This window comes from Misgurnus anguillicaudatus, chromosome 24, assembly GCF_027580225.2.
Source record: "Misgurnus anguillicaudatus chromosome 24, ASM2758022v2, whole genome shotgun sequence".
NCBI classification, from domain to species: Eukaryota; Metazoa; Chordata; class Actinopteri; order Cypriniformes; family Cobitidae; genus Misgurnus; species Misgurnus anguillicaudatus.
The window spans coordinates 38,355,186-38,376,799 of NC_073360.2; the positions used below are offsets into that span (position 1 = coordinate 38,355,186).

A 21,614-nucleotide genomic window follows, 5' to 3' on the forward strand; every position below is an offset into this window, starting at 1 on the left:
AGCTTGTAGAAGAAAAGGATTTGTCTCTATCTTAATCTATGCAAAAGTTATTCTATTCCAACTGAAGGGAGGAATAATACCCTTTTTGTATTCATGATGAAGATAACAGACATCAACTTTTTTCCAAGAAAGGAAACGTCTTAAGAACATGTTATTGTTGCAGAACAGGTCTGACACTTTTGCTAAGCAGTCCAATGGAAGAATGCCTGAAGTGAACTGTAAGTGAAATAGAAAGTTGCAGGTAACAATGATAAAAACAAAGGCCCAGAGCATGATTATTTACTGGGAAATCGAAACATAAAGCCAAAGACATTGAGACTAGAGAAAGGAAACCATTAACATTATTTAGTCCCTTGCACGGATTACACTATACAGTATATACAGTAAATTTAAATTCCTTCGCCTTCTAATGAAGAAACGGCAGCTCAAAGCATCTTTATTACTCATAACAGTCACAATGGTAAGATCTCTTTTTAATTCGATATAATGAGTAAACTTTCTTTTTTATTTTAAATGAACTATCTGACTTTAAGGAGCTCCACTGGGACCTCGGAAATGTTTCAGCATTTTACCACATGTTTAAAGTTTGATTTTTATCAATATAATTAATTAAACTGTCCGTAGGAATAAGGGCGGTTTTAATATCATGAAATCAGGGGATATTTATTAAAACAGGAATTCTGTTATATATTTTCAGCTCCCACATTTGGGATCATTTTTGTCACTCTTGTGTCACCTATTTTCTTCAGCCCTCTGTAATTTCTCAGCTTGTCATAGATCTTTAACCATTTAATCTTGCTTTATAACTAACCATATGTTTGTGCATAAAATAAATTAGATAAATTACAATTTTAAAAGAAGTTGACTAAAGGCTTCCCATTACTTTTGTTTTTGTCTCAACACTGTTTTTAAAAATACTATACAGTACAAACTGCACAAGCTAGTTTGTCATTTCCATGATATGCCTTTATCTTTAATAACTATGGAAAAATACTTTTTGGTATAATAAACAAATCTTATACTGTGTTTTTGTTCACTTGAGGCCAAAGTAAAATAATTTCAGAATTAAATCATTTTTGTTCAGTATTATCATTGAGTGTTTTTCGTCATTTACACAGGCATCTATGGGACTCATCTTCCTCTGCCTGCTTCATCTGCCTGTTCAGATGGATGTGAGCACAACCGTCCTTGCCAAAATGATTCAATATTTTGACGACAAGTATGTCCCCATTGGTACATTTTATGGTAAAAAAAAGAGTTGCTTAGAATTTATAAGGCAATGGAAAGTTGTATTTTCTGGAACATGGAGAAATTCTTTCTAGAAATTTGTAATAATCATCTTTCATATTATCCCTTCCAGTGTTCAACCAAAGCCTGGTGCTCAGTATGCAATAGCGATCCGTCTCTCAAAGGAACAGTGCACAGATGAAACTTTTTCTATTGAGACTGTGTTCAGCAGAGCAGACGTTGAAAAAGTAAACAAAACACTCACAGATGGACAAACATGTGAACTCTGTACAGACTCAAAGAATGTAATTGCTGCAAACCCACAATACAAAAACCCCAAAAACCATTCTGAGTATCGTCTGCTATATCCTGTGGGTAAATCTCCTATGGACAACCTTTTAAAAAATGTAGATAAAAATAGCTGTGTGGTTTTCTATACTTACAACTCACCATGTGTGAAAGAATGCATTAGTGGTGAGAAAAACATTTTGGAGGGTCTTTCAAACTGGAAAAATAAGCAACAAGGGGGAGTTAATTTTTTTGTCTTTCAAAACATCTGGAAAAAGGATAAGTCCAAGAAGAATCTATCAAAGGAATTCCAAAAGATCGAAGAGAAAGTGCCCCTTTATCGATGTTTTGGTGAACAAATTAACTGTTTAAAATATGGGGATAATAATAACAATCAGATACTGTCTGACTGAATTAAACTAAATGTATCAAACTCCTTTACTAAGTGATTTAAATGCTTAGGGTTTTTTTTGCTTATGAAAGAAATGTCAATCATGAAACTGTATTATTTTATTAATTCATAATTTTCACTATATTTTCACGCTATATCTGTTTGATTTATATCTGTATGATTTATAAGCTTGTTTCTTTATGGGGCCCTTAAAAGGTCACAAAACTGGTATTCCTATCTTTGTGGGGCACAATGTAAAAGATAACCAACAATTAGCCTCAGAATAGATGTTAGATGTTTGAAGCCTTGGTGTACCTGTAGGTCTTATTCATTGACATTAATTAAGAAAGAAAATGTACAGTGGAACAGTTATAACTATTAATATTTATTATTTAAATTATTATTAGTGATGCACCGATGTATCGGCCGCCAATATTTATTTTTGATTAATTTGAAACCATCGGCAAATCGGCAATAGCACGAGAAAGGCCAATACCAATTGTTTATTAATTAACTGCATAAACAAATCAATTGTAAAAAAAGAATTAATGTTGTTAATAAAATAAATGCTGAATAGCAAAAAACACCTTTGAAGGTTGTCATGCTGTCTTATTATATTTGTTTTAGCTTAATTTGTGCCTCTCTTGTTGTGTTGGTCAGTTAAATGTTAATTTGATCCAATCCATGTTCAGTAAAAATAATTTGATGCAGAAATTAACTAGCTAATAGACCAACTGTATAGTATTGTATACAAGTGTTTAATATCGGTATCGGCCAGAAGTTGTCTGTTTAAATCGGTATCGGTCCAAAAAATCCTATCGGTGCATCCCTAATTATTATCAAAATATTTTATCATTTAATGGCACAATTGAAATTCTGAAGTGTAGGCCTGTAAAAAACTACCAAATCGTACACTTGTAGGCTACCAGAAAACAGACGAACATTTTGTCATGAGCAGAATGTTCAAGAGCAAAATGTTATTGCTCATAAATTGTCTCTCTTTGTACCATTTTATTTGTGACCGTGAATATAGCATATATTTTTATATTTTTTATTTTATTGTTTGTTTCGAGCAATATCTATGACACATCATAAAACAAAACAAAACAAAAGCAAAACCCATAAATTGACAATACCGCAAGTATTAATCATATAAAATATGAATATATAAAATATGATTAGATGTGTTCAAATAAATTTAGTGTGAGTCTGTGATTAAACATTTTGAACAATATACTATAAGAAGTTATGTTAATATAACATATATACATCTATAAAACTCTGCAACATATTTATAGTAACTTCCTTAGTAAATTGCTTCAAAAGTAATAAATTGTACATTCACATATAGGCAATTCCACAAACTTCCTAGATCTTTACTGACAGAAATGCATAACACTGCCTTGTCTCTTTATAAGCATGCAAAGGAGTTTTAAGGAGAGTTTTTCACCCAAAAATTAAAATTCTGTCATCATGTCTACTCACTCTCATGTTGTCAATTTCTTTATTCTGATGACCACGAAGGAAGATATTTTGAGCAATGTTTGTAACCAAATCATCCGTGAGCCCCATTCACTTCCATAGTATTCTTTTTTTTCTTACTATGGAAGTGAATGGGGCTCACGAACGGTTTAAACATTCCTCAAAATATCCTTCTTCGTGTTCATCCGAATAAAGAAATTCCTAGGTTTGTAACAACATGAGAAAAATTATGACAGATTTTTCATTTTTGGGTGAACTATCCCTTTAATAAATATACAATGGACTCTTTCTCTCAGAATATTTATCAAATGAAAGGAAATCAATGTATGATTTCATTTAGGAAATAAATATTGTTTTAAAAAATATTTTTAAAAAATTCCATGTTAAAATTATCATCATCAGATATCTTGCCAGGTTCTGTTGCATATATTTTATTCAGGATGTGCCTGTCAATCAAACTGGCAATACATTCTTCTCGATGCAGGACAGAATCATTCCTGGTTTAAATGGACATTGTCGGCTGGAGATGAAAAATCCGCCTGTAGCATTTTACCCTGAGGTATATTTTTTGGGGGGGGGGCTGTATCAGGTGTCAGGTGGAATTCAATCAATAAGCAGAACATTGACATCACAGTCAGAGGAGCATTAAATCGAAAAGAAACGAGATGAATAAAAGGAGCCTGGCAGACCTGACCCCAGACAGATCCTTTCTCACGTGTCCTTTCACCACACAAATAGCCCTTAGCTTTTTCTTATCTGCGAATTGAAGTGCCGCGTCACCCACGACTGTAAATAAAAGGCATGACAGAATAGTTCACGTCATGCTGCGTTTGTGCCTCGGGCTGATGTAAGCAAAAAATCTAACATTAAAGCAGTAGTGTCGTTAAATGTTCACTAGATGGCGAAATAAGATCATTTCAGGCCTTGTCTTGAAACTGCATCGTGAGCCATCAAGTCTCACAAACATATGCTAATAAAAACCACAGTAATAATACGTAGTCTTGTTGTAAATAATTAGTTAATTTAGAAAAATATTTTTTAATGTTTTAATACACTAAAGTTTATTTCAAATGTATTTTTATATAAACAATAATTGTGGCCATAAAATGTATATCTAAAGCATTTGTTTAATTATTAAGGGATTATTATTATTATTAGTAGTAGCGTTAGAATTAGTATTAATATTAATATTAGTATTATTAAAGTATTAATATTAGTAGTAGTAGTAGCAGTCATACTGATGGCTTCTGTACCGTTTGATTGACTGTTACGTCACTGCAAAATGACACGCCCCGTTCAGCAGTGTTTGCTTAGCGCGTGTGCTCCGTGTCTGTGTCAGTCGCGCGAAGCAGTGCGAGGAATAACGGACTGAGTGAAAGTTTTGGGACGCATGGTATGGCGCTCATGGCCGCGATTATTTACGCGCTCGCGTCGCTTCTGCTGGCGATCTGTGAAGGTCTCTCCGTTCCGAGGAATTATCCTGCAAATGAAGGTGAGAAGATTTGGGATAAGCGTGAAAGTTGAAGGCATAAAGTGAATGTTAAGCGCAGATCGATCATGTCAGTAGGCTATCAGTCAGTCAGGGGATTGATGTCGGTTTTGGGATGAACACAGAGATAAGTAAATTTACTCTTAAAAATAAAGTTTCAGTCAGGAGTAAGAGACGTTTTACAGCATTTTATCAAAGTGAAGTTTATTCTCTAGGTCAGATAACCGGGTAACACTTTACAATAAGATTAACTGTTACATTTGTTACCGTCCGTCAACTACATTTGTTTACACGAACTACCAATGAACGATTTGTTTACTGTAGTGAATGTTCAATTAATATGCTATTACAAATTTAAAATAAAAAGTTGTATCTGTTAACATTAGATAATGTATAATAAAGAACTAACCTGATATAACAAAAACAACTATTTGTACTAACATTAACAGTGATTCGTAAAATATACTTCTTATTAAAACATTATCGAATTTTCATTTTTTTTTTTAGGTTTATATTTACTCTAAATAATACAGACAGCTAAAAATATGTGTTTTAAATATAACCACTTAAATACATTTTACTTTTCTGGTTCAACACACAACACGACTGAGGATCCAAAATTTGCATTAACAGTCAAAAATAACTGACCTACTAATCATACATGGTGATATGCCATTTAAAAAAGTTAAAAATATAATTTAATATATTTTTGGTGTTTATTTTACACCTCTTCTTTATCCCCATCTAATTTATGTTTTATGGTGTAACATATACCTTAAGCATTTTATTTTTAAAATATCATACGATTATTTGGGTATATAACCTTTCGATGGGTCTCTCTTTTGGGTTTTCCTTTTAGTTACACATTGCATTAAAACTTTGAGAACTTTGAACTGTGCAAATGTAAAAAATGGATATAATGCCATCAAAGTTAAGAAATGCTGGTGTTTTAATTTTTTTGTTGACCATATGATGGGTTTTCAAAACTGTTATGTCTGATTTGAGCTTTTTTTTCAAGCACAATTGTCTCCAAAAGTCAAATAAAAAATGCTTGTAAAGAAAATTAAATCAGCATGTCATAATAAGCCGTAATTTACATTGTCGCTCAATGCTTATAAAGAAGACCGCACAATGGGTAAAACCAGAAGTTTGTGAGATCTCGTTTACATTCCCAGTCTTTTTCTCCTTCAGTCACGCTGTTGGATTCCAGATCAGTTCAGGGAGAATTGGACTGGGTCGCCAGCCCGACAGAAGGAGGGGTGAGTCAAGACCATCACATTCCCCATCTTTCTTCATGTTTTATTGGTATCTCCTACATGGTATCATTGGTATCTGTCCATAATATCTTTCTAGTATATGTAAACATGCTTGTATTTGGGTGATTAAACTTACAATGGCATGAAAGTGATCTTTTTATCATGGTTTCTGTGGTTTTACACAAACACAAAGGGTTATAAAATTCGATCACCTGAAGTTGTGCACATCTAAAGTTGTGCCTATTTAGGATTAATGCTGGAAGTATTTGCCATTTAGATGCTGTCTAACGTACACCTGAGCGTTTAACATACAGTATAATAATGCACGTATACAGTATGAATACCTACAAATACAGATGATATCACCCTGTCCTCTCTTTCTCTCTAATGTAAATTCGGAAAGCTACTGCGACGGGTGTCAGGTTTCCCAAATAGTGGAGGTAGACAGAAATGCCCTTTGTTAGGAAACTTTATCCCTTTTTCTAAAAAGAGGTAGGGGGGAGAGACTTGGCAACACGGGGACAGAGAAAAGGTTTGTTTGAATATGTGTGTGAACGAGAGATTTTAAATGGAGCGGGTCAGTGAGTTCTGTCTGATAATGTATGCATCGTGGGCTCCCTTCACTTTTTTCAACCTCCCATCACCAATTAGCCATTTAACATCTTTAGATCAGGTGCGTTTAAAAAACCACATCACCGATTCAATACAATTCCCAGAATTCCCTTTCATTACCGAAGCGTTGCAGCTCGGCCGCTTTAGCAGTGATCCAACTCTCATTGAAACCCAGAGTTCCTCTCCCTCTGTGATCTTCGATGTGATGGACGGGCCTTTGGCACAGGCGGTGGGCGGGCATTCAGACTTTAATACGGCCAATTAGCTCCTTTCTACTCGTGTCCTGCTATCTGTAGCTCTGGGTTCTTATCTCAGCGCTGCTCCTCTGGGTCTCGGTAGATGTAGGGACGGACCGAGGAGAGACAATCGCGGCCCTGACGGATGCCAGATTGCTGTCACTTTTGTTATCTCGCAAATGCTCAATTAGTTTTAGTGTATGAGATTGTTAAGGGCCATCAGGCTGGTGTTTTTGAAGCTGTAGCTGCTGGTATCGCTGATACAAAAAATAAGTGTTTTGAGAAAACAACATGAGAAATTTTGGGTGAATGTCATATTTACATCCAAGCCAAATATTGGGGTTTGCATTTGTCATATGCTCAGTGATTGTCTAAAATCAGTAAATCAAGTATTGTTAATGGTTTATTAATCTTTGGGTGCAATAAACTTGTTCACTGCATGACTTGACCACCAGCATATCTACAATGTGCATACTTGTGTGGGTCTGTAGTGTACATTCAATACCTAGCAACCGCTCAGAACAGCTTAGCAACCACATAAACCTTGGCACACACTTGCATAGTGGCGACTGGCAGGCGATGTTTGCACATGCAAACACCAGTTCAAGGTCAAAGAGCCAATATTCAGTTCACTGCACATGTTATGCATTATGGACAAAAAATGATTTCGCAATCAGACTCTTGGGTTTCTCCAATAAAAGTTTAGGTTTATCAAAGATATTTGCAAGTGTTGATATGTTATTTATCACAATTACTGATGATTACGGTAAATAAACTCAATGAGTCACTGGTTGTAATGCCGATGTATAAGAAGCTGAGAAATGTTCTGGATCTTTTATCAGGCAAGACTGTAAAACATTTATAACTGTCTCGATTTGTTATTGTTCCTGAGGCCAGTAGACGAAAGATAATGGTGTTTCTCTGAGGTTAATTCAGGCTTGTAAGAAAGAAACAGATGTTAAGTTTTACGTCTTCACTTACTCTGCAGTGCTCCGAGGGTTCAGTCTTGTTTTAATCCAGTCCGCTGATGGTGACATCATTGTTTTCGAGTTAGATCACTAGTTCTGTTCTGCTCATCTGAGTCTGACAGTCCTCGTGCTTTGTGCTGTCAACCCCCTGTCAGAGCTGTTTAAGGGAATATATTGCCTAAAAATGAACATTCTGTCATCATTTACTCATTCTCATGTCATTCTACAACCATATGGCTTTTTCTTTTCTGTATAGGGAATATGTTTTACTGTTTGATTCAAGTTAAATTATAGCATGCGAGTAGTAGACAGTAAAGACTTTTTCACATATTATTTTCCACTTCAGTTAGCTGTGTTAACCCTAAAACCATTGGGTCAGTATTACTTGACAGTATTACCCTGCCCCAATTCACAATGGTAAGCTTATAAAAATGATTTATAATTTGAGCTGCCAGGTTTTCCCGGAGAAAAGTTTGAAACACGTCATTCGTCTTTGCGTAGTACATTCGGATGTACTTGGATGTACTTCTGTCATGTGGATGTATAATGACAGATCCACCTGCAGGGCGAAGCACAATGCACGCACAGAACATTACTATGCAAATTACTGCAATATTATATATTTTTTTATCAGAAATGGCGATGTAGAGGCCAGAGTAACGTACTGCAGCTTTAAAAATCATTTAAAAAGTCATATGGATTTGTAGGTTTGGGTTAAAGGAAAACACCACCGTTTTTCAATATTTTACTATGTTCTTACTTCAACTTAGATGAATTTACACATACTTATCTTTTTTCAATGTGTGCACTTATAATCTTTGTACAGCGCTTCTTGAATGTGTTAGCATTTAGCCTAGCCCCATTCATTCCTATGGCTCCAAACAAAAGTTTTATTTTGTGCCACCATACTTACTTGTGTAAAGGCCAATTTATACTTTTGCGTTAGGTGCGCGTTATAGGTACGCCGTAACATACGCATAGACGCGAACCCTGTCGCCGTAGCCTTCGCAGTACCTGACGTGCACCTCCTCAAAAATGTAACTACACGTCGAAACGACGCGGACCGCAAGATCTGTGATTGGTCGGCGTGAATGCATTGTGTTTCCTCCTACGCATTTCGGCGGTGTAACTGCAGAGCAACACAAACGCAGAAGTATAAATGCTCATGACGGCGTTGCCTACGTGCGTAGCGTCTGGCGTACCCTACGGCGTAACCCCGACGCAAAAGTATAAATTGGCTTTAACTACTCATGTAACAGTCTTTAAGTAGGGAAAACATGAAAGTGTTTGGTGGCTTCTAAATTCATCCCTGTTTGGATCCTAAGGAATGAATGGGGCTAGGCTGAATGCTAACACATTCACGAGGCGCTGTACAAAGATTAAAAGTGCACGCATTGAAAAAAGATAGGTATGTATAAATTTTTCTAAGTTAGTAAGAACATTGGAAAATTTAGGAAAAATGGTGGTGTTCTCCTTTAAAAATAATGATTTTAATCTATCTTCAATTTAACAAAACAATAGCGAGTCGGATGAATGATGCTCAGGCCAGTAAAAGAAAAATTGTCACTTACAGCATCTTCATTTTCAGCCCCACCACATCTTAATTTTGTTGTATGCACGCATCTGAAGTGTGCTTGCGGAAAGCCGCATATTCAGACAGTGAACGAATACTGGGTTCACATCTTGCGCATGAATGGAAAAAATGTACACAAAATTATTTCATAATTCCGTGAATATCCTCGTAAACATAATCTGTTGTGTAAATGTAAGCAATTCAGGAAGGAATGCATGTTTAACAGTATATTGGAGTCGTGCATTACATGTAGATCTTAAAGTGACAGCACACCAAATAAATTCTGTAATAAATCCTGTAATAAATGTCTGTAAAACGTACATATTTAATGCAACATTGATATCTAATCAATATTGTTTTTAACCAATATCGTATAGAAAATAAATAAATAAATTAAAATAGTAAAAAAGAATCTTAACGTCAAATTGGTCCCAATAACCAGCTGCAATAATGGAATAGAGATGTACTGATATTTGTATCAGCCGATAAAAGCAATATCTGATATATCAAAGATATATCTGGACAATCAAAAGACAACAGGAAAATGCAATGAATTTAAGCTCTGTGTATAGAAAATGTAAAGAAACATCACTAGTTTAATGTTCAATATTAATGTTCAATATTAATGGTTATTATGTGAATGATTAACATTCAGAAAATGTTTTCAGGTCGGAGCCGATGGTGTTGTGGGCAGCGCTCCGACATGTGGTGCTTTCGCACTTTCGGCGTCCCGAGTTCGATTCCCGGCTTGTGATTATTTGCCGATCCCATACCCCTCTTTCCTCCCTGTACTTTCCTTTCTTCTCCTAAAACTCACTGTTGAATAAAGGCAAAAAGTGGCCAAAAAATATTTTTTTAAAAATGTATTAGAATTTAGTTAATTTAAAGGAGCAGTATGTAGGAATGTGGCCAAAACTGGTATTGCAATCACAAAACTTGTGGATAAAGCTGCAAATCCACTTTTTAAATTACAATATCCTGGCCACACCACTGTTGTCAGTGATATAAGTATTTGAAATGAAAATGATTTCTTAATGTCTATTGACATATCAGATCCATTTTATAATTAATTGACATACATTTCTTACATACTGTTCCTTTAAGTTAATTTAACCACAAAACTATCGGCATCGGCAGATATCACTTTGAATAATCAGCTATTGGTATCGGTGGACATTTTTTATATCGGTGCATCTCTAATTTGAAACAGTATAAAGCAAGTAAATGATGACAGAATTATTCAGTTTTGTTTAAATCTTTCTTTCAAATTCATTTAACTTTTTTGGTTTTGATTTAGTCAAATTTTCGATTTCTAACATTGTTTATCTCCACACGCAGTGGGAGGAGGTGAGCATCATGGACGAGAAGAACATCCCCATCAGAACATACCAAGTGTGCAACGTACTGGAACCCAATCAGAACAACTGGCTCCGGACTCACTGGATACAGCGTGGGCCGGCACAGCGCATCTACATCGAGATTAAATTCACCCTTCGTGACTGTAACAGTTTGCCCGGAGTCATTGGCACCTGCAAGGAGACGTTCAACCTCTACTACCTCGAGTCTGACTCCGACAACGAGCATTTTGCGCACGAGAGCCGCTTTACTAAGATCGACACGGTGGCGGCGGACGAGAGTTTTACGCAGGTGGATATCGGCGATCGGATCATAAAGCTCAACACTGAGGTTCGTGACGTTGCCGTTCTGAGCCGCACGGGCTTCTACCTGGCCTTTCAGGATCTCGGGGCGTGCATTGCGCTGGTTTCTGTCCATGTGTTTTATAAGAAATGTCCGTTAGCCGTGAGGAACCTGGCGCAGTTTCCCGACACCGTGACGGGTGCGGACACGTCGTCCCTGGTGGAGGTGCGAGGCTCCTGCGTGAATCATTCGGAAGAGCAGGAGGTTCCAAAAATGTACTGTGGTGCAGACGGAGAGTGGTTGGTGCCCATCGGGAATTGCCTGTGTAATCCTGGATACGAGGAACGGAATGAGCAGTGCCAGGGTAAGATGACTGTCACAGTCACGCAAGATTAACAAATCAAATTGGCTGAACGTTAAGTAATGGGTTCATCCATCCATCTGTCCATCCTTCTGTCTATCTTTTTTTCTTTTGAACATTATTTTGTCATCAGGTGATAACGAGAGGCTAATAAAAGTGTTCTGATTGGTTTATCTGTGTTTCTGAGATAGCCCATCCCACATTTCTAAAAGTAACTCCTCCCATGAAATATGGGAATGTGAGAGATGATTGTGTAAAGAGGGTGTACAGGACAGAAGAGAAGATTGCTTCCTTAGTGCTTTTGATTGTTAGTCTCTAGACATAATAGATGTTTGGCAGGTCTGTGCCACACATGGTTGTGTATCTATGTGAATGTCGTGCATGTGCGAGTCTAAGGTGGAATAAGTTTAGACATGTAATCCAGAATTTAAAATGGACAAATGCCGTGAGAATGATGAATGGATGGGTGGAAGGGAAAGAAACATAATTATCCCACAAAGCGACATTTCTTTCTCCTATGGATCAAACCGAATAAGAGGCCGTGACGGTAATAAATGGACACGTTGCGCAGACATGTTGACAAAGCAAATAGAAAGTAGGACTACTCTTAAGCCTGATGGATTCTGGGCATGTGCAGCTATTTGTAGACGTCTGAGGCAAAGTCGTGCTTGAAAACACTTTGCATGGTTTCCACAGTGATGATGAAGGAAACCAGCGCCACCCTTGACCTCCGACCTCAGAGGTCACAGATCAAAGGTTATTTTTTCACTCAAGTGCAGCCATCTTGAGCTGTTTAAATTTTTCTTGAGTGCATTTGTGTGCGTGTGTGTTTATGTCAGGCCCTTGTATTTAATTTTCAGTGATTTTTCAGAGGAGAATCGTATTACAGAAAGATGATTAGTTGGGACTTTATGAATATAGTTATTGGAATCCACATTAATTATTCAGAAAATTGGAAACTAGGAGCAACACTTTGTGGATTTTGTTTTCCTATCCTTGCATTTTTCTACCCTAGCAGTTTGCATAAAGAATTTTTCTTAGAAACGCAGTAGAAATATTTTATTTTTGCATCAATTCTAATAACGTTTCTAAAATACAGTATTAGATGATACTATATATGGATTAGGGCTGTCACTTTTCGTTCGAAAATCGATTGCACAATCGATCGGACCAACCAAAAAACGTTTCGAAAACGAAAATAGGCAATCGATTTTAACCAAATATGTACACTATTAATTTTAAAAGAATTAAACAGTTAAAATATAGATGTAACAAAACTCACAAACAAGCAGAAAAAGAAAATAAAGAATTCCGAAAGTGCAGTAGGTGTGCGAAAGCTAGACAGAAAATACCCAGCAATTTTACGCACCTATAGTTTCACGCTTTCAATCGCTGCATCTAGTGTTTTGCAAAGAAAATGGAGGACAACGTCAATAAACCTGTGCAACACGAGACAACGTCGAAATTGTGACCTTACAGGAGATGATGAGTTATGACAAGGAGCCACCCTTGCGAGCTGACAGCGACCCACTTTTGAGATGGAAGATTGGCAGTACGAAATACGCAGCTGGCAACGAAGTACCCGAGTTTCCCTGGGACATTAGTGCGGTCGGAGTGCGTCTTCTCAACAGATGGACATATAGTGAATGAAAAGCGCTCTGCTCTTGACCCCTAAAATGTTGATCGACTTGTTTTCCTGACCAATAATTTGTAATGGCCCTAGTCTTTTGCGCATTTCATTATGCCTGCCTAGTGCCGCCAAAGTGTCGGTTACGTTTAATAAAAAAAATACACAGCATGTTCTCAACTTCAAGTAAGTCTATTTAAAGTTTCATTTTTGAACAGTTGTTTGAAATGGATCGAATCATTATTTAAAATAATTTTTGAATTTCCTAAATCATAAAAGCAGCCGGTTGAACCTGCAGTAATGTTTTTCATTTATGGCATCCACTCTGCATATTTTTTTAGAGAATGTTTCACTACTGTTGCTGTTTTTTATTCTGCACGAAACTTAATGACAATGAATAAGAAATATTGCTGACGTGTGCGTTTCAGGCGCTCTCTTTACATTTGTCTGTTATTTGGTGTTAAATGGAAACGTCTTTTTTAGACATAGAGACAGAGCGCCGTTATGCAAATTTGAAAACCACGCCCACCGGGGGGGAAATCAATCCAATCGTCTCCATTGAGTTTGTATTGCAAGAAGCCGCCTCCTTGTCATTTCTGGCTTATAACAAAAAACTGAATAATGCCTAAAAGCTGCTGTGTGACAATATGTACAGCTAACAAGCCAAAGAACCCAGAAATAAGTTTTTATAAGCTGTCGAGCCGTAAAACCCAGTCTTTAAGGAGAATAAAGTGGATCGCCGACTACGTTTCCCCCTAGTGGACGCAGTTCTACTAATAGAAGTACTATGAAAAGTTGCCTGTATCCATTTTTGTGTCTTTAAACGCTCGTTTTTTGGGGTCGACAGCTTATAAAAACTTATTTACAGATTAAACTTAAAAACAGAATAATATCTAAAAGCTGCTGTGTGACAAGGTGTACATCTAACACGCCAAAAAAATAAATAAATAATTTTTTATAAGCTGTCGACTTCAAAAAACGAGCGTTTAGACACAGAAATGGAAACAGGCAACTTTTCATAGTAAAAACTTTATTCTCTTTATTCTCTTTAAAGACTGGGTTTTACGGCTCGACAGCTTATAAAAACTTATTTCTGTGTTCTTTGGCTTGTTAGCTGTACATATTGTCCCAAAGCAGCTTTTAGGCATTATTCAGTTTTTTGTTATAAGCCAGAAATGACAAGGAGGCGGCCTTTTGCAATACAATGTCAATGGAGACTGTTGGATTGCTTTCCCCCCCGGTGGGCGTGGTTTTCAGGTTGTGACGCGCTGCGCTCTGTCTCTATGGAAAATCGATTTTACAATCGATTCAATGAACACTTATATATTAAAAATCGAAAATGATTTTTTCACAAAAGTGACAGCCCTAATATGGATAGTTTATGAACATACTTTTACTTCATTAGGTACTACTGTGTAGTCATGGCATGGTTACCGGTTTCAAAGTATACAGAGGTTTAAAACAGTTGAGGTTTCAAAACAACTAACATTTTCTGTAATACCGATTGCAAGGTATGTGCTGGGTTTACACAAAACTAATTAAATCATTAAGTCAGGTAATTTACATTTTAATTGAAAGAAAATTATTTAAAGGCTTTATTTTCACCCAGCATACATGTTGTATGTTGCTTAAAAATAAAATGTATTGTGTCCCGTTAAAAAGTTTGTATATGTCTGAAAAAAAACAAATTTTAGTGTTGCAATAGCAAAACCGCAATATTGTGAAACCATGGTATTTTTGCTTAAGGTTATCATACCGCCAAAATCTCATACCGGCCCATTCCTACTACTGCGCTTGTACTGTAGAAAATTTTTTTGTATTTTCTAGAGCCCGACCGATAAAGGATTTTGAAGGCCGATACCGATACAAATGTTTGTTGGTTTTAAAATCCGATATTCCGATATATCGGCCAAAAACATTTTTTCAGAAACGCACAAAAAAACATTAACAGATTTCCCTAACATTCGGGGTTTTTTTTTGTTATTTATGAGTTTTAACTAAAATAATATGAAAATGCATTTTAAAAAGAAACTTGTTTCTTTTATTGTCACAACAGAACAGAGGAACATCAAAATATATTAAAGTTCTGATAAATAAAATGTATAAAAATACAAATTTAAGATATGAAACAGTTTTTGTTACCAGTTTTAAAAGAATTGGTTCATAAATATAACTTTGAATAGGAGTTAAGTTCTGATAAATAACATAAATTGCTGATCACTTGACTCAGGCAGTGGCTAGACGCCTAAATCTGGACCCCACCAGCAGCTACTGGTTCAGAGTGCTCTGTCAAAAACACCAACAGTGAGGAAATCTAATGAAGGCTGTTTCGTCCGTATTTTTTTTAAAAATATTCATTTATCGGCCATTATGAATGCCGACACCGATAGTTTGGAAAATGCCTAATATCGGCCTGCCGATATATCGGTTGGGCTTTAATATTTTCTAAGTATATTGCCTCAACAAATCGGACATTTACACGACAATGGTGTACTAAATGCGGAAAAGTTTTTTTCATAAAAATTTTTCGCAAACAAATGAACTATCATCTTTACGTGGACTTCAAAACAGCAAATTTGTGAAAATGGTGTGTTACATGTGGTTATTTTTTTTTTAAACTTTAAAACACATTTTTTAAATTTGACGTTTTTCATGCTCCCAAATGACATCATTTAAATGAACAACCAAAACGCATAAAGTTTACCTAGTTAAAAATAAAGAAAACGTTTTTAACCAAATATTTCGGATGTAGACTGCATGTCTTTTATATAATAAGAAATACAGTGATATGCCAAGACCAGCGAAAGCTCACATGTATTGGTAAGTGTTCACCGTGTTTACATATAAATTTATGCATTTGACAAACGATTTTATCCAAAGCAATTTACATTGCATTACAATGTAAAAAAATTATCAGTATGACCGTTACCTTTGAACCCATGACCTTTTGTGCTGCTAATGCAATTCTTTACCACTGAGCTATACAGAAACACATAGCTATATTGAAGTTTACATAGCAACATCCTGGCAAACACAGAAATTGTATACATGTAGTTAAAAGAGTATTATTTTACTTGACCGTGTAACGTGCATTAGGGGAGGTTCACGTTTTGCGTATTTGGCAAACACAAATACAATATTTAAAATGTAGCCGCATTGCGAGCGTGTTGAAAAAGAGAGCGACGCTGTCGTGATGCGCACACGGTGCTACACAATCTTTTTTTTCCGGCACAGCAGTGCCGCAGCCAGTTGAAAATACTTCAACTTTTCAGGGTTATTAAGCGTGTTGAGAAGAAGGAGGAAAGCGGCACCATTAATGGGCTTTCCTCGATAAAAGAAATCCGTTTTATGCATTTACATGACCCTACGCATTATCAGTTTATTAAGCATAACCGGCGTACGACTGCATGTAATCGCACTCACTTTCAAGATTCACTGCATTGAAACTATCCCTGGGCTGTGGTAAAAGCTGCTGACAGGCTTGCACAGAGCCGGCGTTGTGTTGAAAGACGTCTGCAGTAGAAACAGAGTCTCGGGCTTCTGTGAGAGTTTCGGGTGTTTAACGGGGGATCGGGAGAGGGGTCTTTGGCAGGTCAGAGGTCACTGACTCCTTCATCCATCTCTGACAATCGGTTGACAGCTGTAGAGGAGAAATTTATTAAGACGTCAAAACTCTTGACAGCCGGGGTTCCACGAGACGCCATGGAGACGCAGGAGCTATGATTTCGCTTGCATTCACTGCATCTCTGCTGGTGTCTGTATGGGACGGCAGGAGTGAAGCTTCTCCAGGGTGATTTATGCAGTCTGCCAACGTAGGCGATGTAAACCACAGTAACTTAATGTGAGAGTTTCGGAAGTGATAATAGACAGGAAAGTAACTAAAATAATTTTTTTATACAACTTCGTTACAAATATAGATAAATATTTGGATAAAACCCCCCAATTTTTTTTAAGTTATGTATTTAAACTGCTTTTAATCTCCAGTACTTTTATCCTAAGGCTGCACGATATTGGTGAAACTGACATTGCTACATTTAGTTTTTCTGCTATGAATATTTCATGGATGATTTCACCAGAAGACTTGAAAAGCTCTGTTTGAGAGCAATTAAAGGTTCACCAAAAAAGCTCAATTCTGCCATCAAACGTGTATGAATTTCTTTGTTCTGCTGAACACAAAGGAAGTTATTTGTAATAACGCAGAAGACAGAATCACCATTGACTTTAATAGTAGGAAAAATACTACCATGGTGCTCAAAAATGGTTTGGTTACAAACATTGCTCAAAATATCCTACTTAGTGTTCAGCTGGACAAAAACATATACGGGTTTTTACCAACATGAGGGTGATTAAATGATGACAGGATTTTTAAAAAATTATCTGCATGAGATTTGCGATGCACCGCGCTTTGCAATGTCGATGCAGACCTATTTTAAACCTTATATTCGTAGTTTATTATAATTATTCTCTTTTAAAATAATTTAAATATTTTGTTTCTATTTTAATTTATTTTCTAGAATTTTGTAGAAATTTCTTAGAGGTACAGCGTGTCATTTCAGCACTCTGGATGTGGTTAAATAAAATGTGCAATAAGGGTGTTTTCACACCTAGTTCGTTTGAGCAGTTTGGTGTTTATGATGTGAACAAACCAAGTGATCCCAGACCCCCTAAAAGGACCCAAAAGCACTTTTTTGTTTTTTTGTGGTTCGATTTCTTTTTGACATGTGAACACAATGAGATCCCAGTTTACTTTGTTGTCGTTTTGACATGTTTCAAAATCAACTGCTGCCCAGAAAGCTGGGGTCTGAGTTCTTATGAAGTTGTGATGTGAACAAGAAAGGGTCTGATACCACTTCAGTTCTGAAGACGACCAAAAAAAGAATTGGGTTCTCTTTTGAGTCCAGTATATTGTGAACACCAAACGGACCGAGGTCACATTCGGCTAGTTTCTTTCCTGGTACTTTCATTTCGCGTAATAATCAAGGACTTTGCTGCCATAACATGGCTGCAGCAGGCGCAATAATATAGCTATTGAAAGTTACCAAGGGGAATATTTCCAAGTGCTGCGTAATATCATTGTGCCTGCTGCAGCCATGGTACAGCAGCAAAGTCCTTGATTATTACGCCGGATTAAGAGTATAGTTCCTAGCCATATCGGCCTAGAAAATTGCAACTTTAAATTTTCAGTCAGCCTTAGTACATGATGTAACTACAGAAGAGTCAAGTTTTACTGTAAATAGTAAAAATATTGAAACTCTTTGGTAATTTTTCAGCGCAATGCTAATGGTCTAATCGGATTCAATGGATTATGCTAAGCTTTGCTAAAAGTGATACAGCCATACCCGCAGATTGGCTTAATGGATTTCAAAATGGTATAAATCAAATGTTTCACTCTAGGGGAGCTAAAAATGTGCCTATTTTCAAAAAGGGGAGTGTGCCTTTAAGTGAACTGTGATATGTGAATGATATATAATGAAATATATTTAAAAACTAAAAATTATATAACCAACATATATTTTTCACATTTTTTGGGGGGGGTTAAAAAAGCATCACTCTCTCTGTCTCACCAGTCTCTCTGTATCGACCTAAAACTTTGACAATACGTAACTACTAAAATAATTCACACTATTAAAAAATGCAGCATGAAGTTAAAACAACTTGGTTTTGCAAGTCAATTCAACCTACTATTTTAAGTTTTGGCTTGTGATAAGTTGACATAACTTATAAAATCAAGTGGAAATTGTTTAACTTTTTTTAACCTGATAAGGAAAACTGTGCCGTACACGTGCACGTGAGGCTGCATAAACGTCATTGTAACTTTGAAGCATTAAATCTTCAAAATATACGGTCATGCGGCACATCGTTTAAAAGCTTAGACTTTCGGGATTCCATTAAGTGCACACACAAAGCATCATATGATTTATAGCAGTCATAAAACTGTAATCTAGTTGTTAGTTACCTGAACCGGGCGGCGCCAATTTAGGATATTAACTTACCTTCAAAATCTTCCCCTTATCCGCTTCGGTGAAATGATCAAAAACAAATTGTTCATAAATCCCCAAAAGTCCAAGGAAATGGAATATCCAAGCCTTTTAATCCAAAACGATTTGTTCATCTCACAATCTTGACGATGTCTTGAATTACGATATAAATACTGTATATAATTAGTTCACTAACGGACATTTGTTCGAATCTCACTTTTCATTCACGATTTATAATGAATATATTCGGATGTCACGTTTATTGTGCAACGTCTGAGGAACAAATACGCCCCCTTGTGGAATTTCAGCCGTTCCATAAGAGGCTACTTTAACTTATTCCCCGCCAGCCATTTTTAAAAAGTTGCCGCCAGCATTTTTTTTTGTAATTTTCACAAAGTTGCGAAACTTTCAAACAAACTCTACTCCCAAACAACTCTCTGCTTTTTTTATCCTATCTATATTTTTTCTCTACTTATAAACTCTTAAATATGGTTATTTAAATAAAAAATAATTGCAGAGTAAACAGAGTTTAAAATTAGTAAATAACATTTTGGCTTTAGTTTTTTCATAAGTTGGGTAAGTCATCTAGTGGATAATCACGGTATTGCAGATTAACATAAAATTTCACCAGGAACACTTTTTTTATGCAGATGCTTTCTTATAATTGACGGGGAAAGAGTTAAAGTAACATAAAAATATATGTTGATATGACAAAAACGCTGCGTATTTTCACAAGCCCTTGTGATATGTGTATGCGGCATGCAAATTTAATTTTGTCCTATTTTATGTGATCAATGTGGACCTATCTTTCATGTTTTGCCTTTTTTTGCTAATATGCTAATGGTTTAAACACACAATCCATGCCAAAAAAAGCATGAGGTCAGAGATTAAATCTACCTGAAGAGCTTTGTACAACCCAACCCAATGCAGCTTACAGCAAGCCAAAGGCATCATAGGAAACAGAGAGTCTTGTTTGAGTGTGTGCGTATGTGCGCGTTTAAGTCAAACGTAATTACTGAGGTGTTGAGAGCTGTTTCTGGTCTGGACGGCGTTCGGTTCCTCGAGTTCTTTATCTCACACTGCCTCTTTCATCGCGGACATTTCTCCCTAACAGAAGCGTGACAGAAATGCGAGGGGCTGCGCCGCTGTAATGTTGCAGCTCACTGACAGTCTCTAATATTAAGCAGACTTAATGGACTGTCTGGAAGTCTTAGAGAGCGACAGGATACATGACTAACCTGAATTTCCCTCTCGTTTCAGTTCAATTCAGCTGTGATTCGGCACTTTTAAAGGGATTGTTCACTGTCTACTCACCCCTCATGTTACTTGATCATGTTACAAGAAATAATGCATGCGTTTATGTGCCAGTTTGTGTCAAACAAAATGTATGGGTGAACTACTGTGCATCTTACTTGAAAAACTATTTAAGTATAGAATTAATTGAACACCATCCATGTTCAGTTCCTGCTGAAATTTCGTTATTGTTTCCCTCCTTTCCTTCTGCCTCCGTCTTTTCCATAGTGAGGTGCAAAAAAACTGAGAGATGTAGACGTGCAATAGGAGGAAGAGAGGACAACAAAAGAAAGCGAGACAGCTTGAATAATGGAGATGATGGGAGAGAAAAACAGATTTGTCAGCGCACGGGAAGGTCAGCGGCCTCTTCTCACGTAGTGAATAAAGAGAAGCTGATGTCTAGAGAAAGAGGGTTTAGCTGGGCTTTGATTTCATCATTCACTTCACGTGCCTTTAAAAATCACTTTGATGTTATGACAGACGCGCTCCCTCACTCTCTCACTCGGTTTCTGGCCTCCTCCTGCAACAATAAGCCGTGATTGTGATGTTTTGAGTTATCATCTTAAACTTGTCAAACTAGGAGATGTGTAGGTGGTCTTTTCTCAGTTTTGCTCTTCTCAGTGATGAGATGAAGGATGTAAAAGTGTCTAACTTAGACGCATACTCAAATACAAAACATTAACTCCGTTCCAAAACTTCGTAAGCTGACCTGCTGTCTACTTCGCATCCGGCTACTTTTTGATATACAGTCTACTTAAAACTTTTTTGTTTTACTTGTTCATTTTATTTAGGGGTGGTTTCCCAGACAAGAATTAGACTAGTCCTAGACTGAAATAAATTTAAGAGCTCTCAAAACTGAAAACAACTGGCTCCTGGCTTAAGCTAACTTCCTGGCTCCTGCATCACCCTGTCTTGTCGTTAAGCCTCACCATTGGTTGAATTTGATATACACATTCGGACGCACTTACCCCCGAAACGTCACCAAAGTGTCACCGCAGTGACGCAGCGCGAGTTCCCTCGAAAGGAAACTGTAACAATGTATCTTAAAAGGTAACACAATGTAACCTTGCTCTCACTTGAAATGTGTCCCCACATTTAGTCCTTGAACTTAAGGACCTGAAAAGGACCTTGAATTTGAAGTTAACTAAGGTGTGGGAACCCTGAAAAGAACAACCCAGTAACTTTGTTTGGGTAA

General features: G+C 36.7%; 2 protein-coding genes across 5 annotated transcripts in view; both read left to right on the forward strand.

The window, feature by feature from the left end:
* The first annotated feature begins 299 nt into the window (after positions 1-299).
* Positions 300-3,391, forward strand: LOC129438600 (uncharacterized). The gene is made up of 3 exons (XM_073862964.1): positions 300-460; positions 1,119-1,219; positions 1,361-3,391. The coding sequence occupies exons 1-3, from the start codon at positions 410-412 to the stop codon at positions 1,926-1,928; spliced, it is 720 nt and encodes a 239-aa protein (XP_073719065.1). The 5' UTR covers positions 300-409; the 3' UTR covers positions 1,929-3,391.
* A 1,298-nt stretch (positions 3,392-4,689) lies between these two features.
* epha4l (eph receptor A4, like) overlaps positions 4,690-21,614 on the forward strand; it is a 49,271-nt gene continuing 32,346 nt past the window's right edge. The window contains exons 1-3 of one of the 4 annotated variants that reach the window (XM_073862955.1): positions 4,690-4,880; positions 6,069-6,136; positions 10,861-11,524. In XM_073862955.1, the coding sequence (XP_073719056.1) occupies positions 4,784-4,880; positions 6,069-6,136; positions 10,861-11,524 (829 nt within the window). In that variant the 5' untranslated portion in view covers positions 4,690-4,783. The remainder of the gene's footprint in view (positions 4,881-6,068; positions 6,137-10,860; positions 11,525-21,614) is intronic. The other 3 variants (XM_073862954.1, XM_055197437.2, XM_073862956.1) reach the window with 3 other exon arrangements.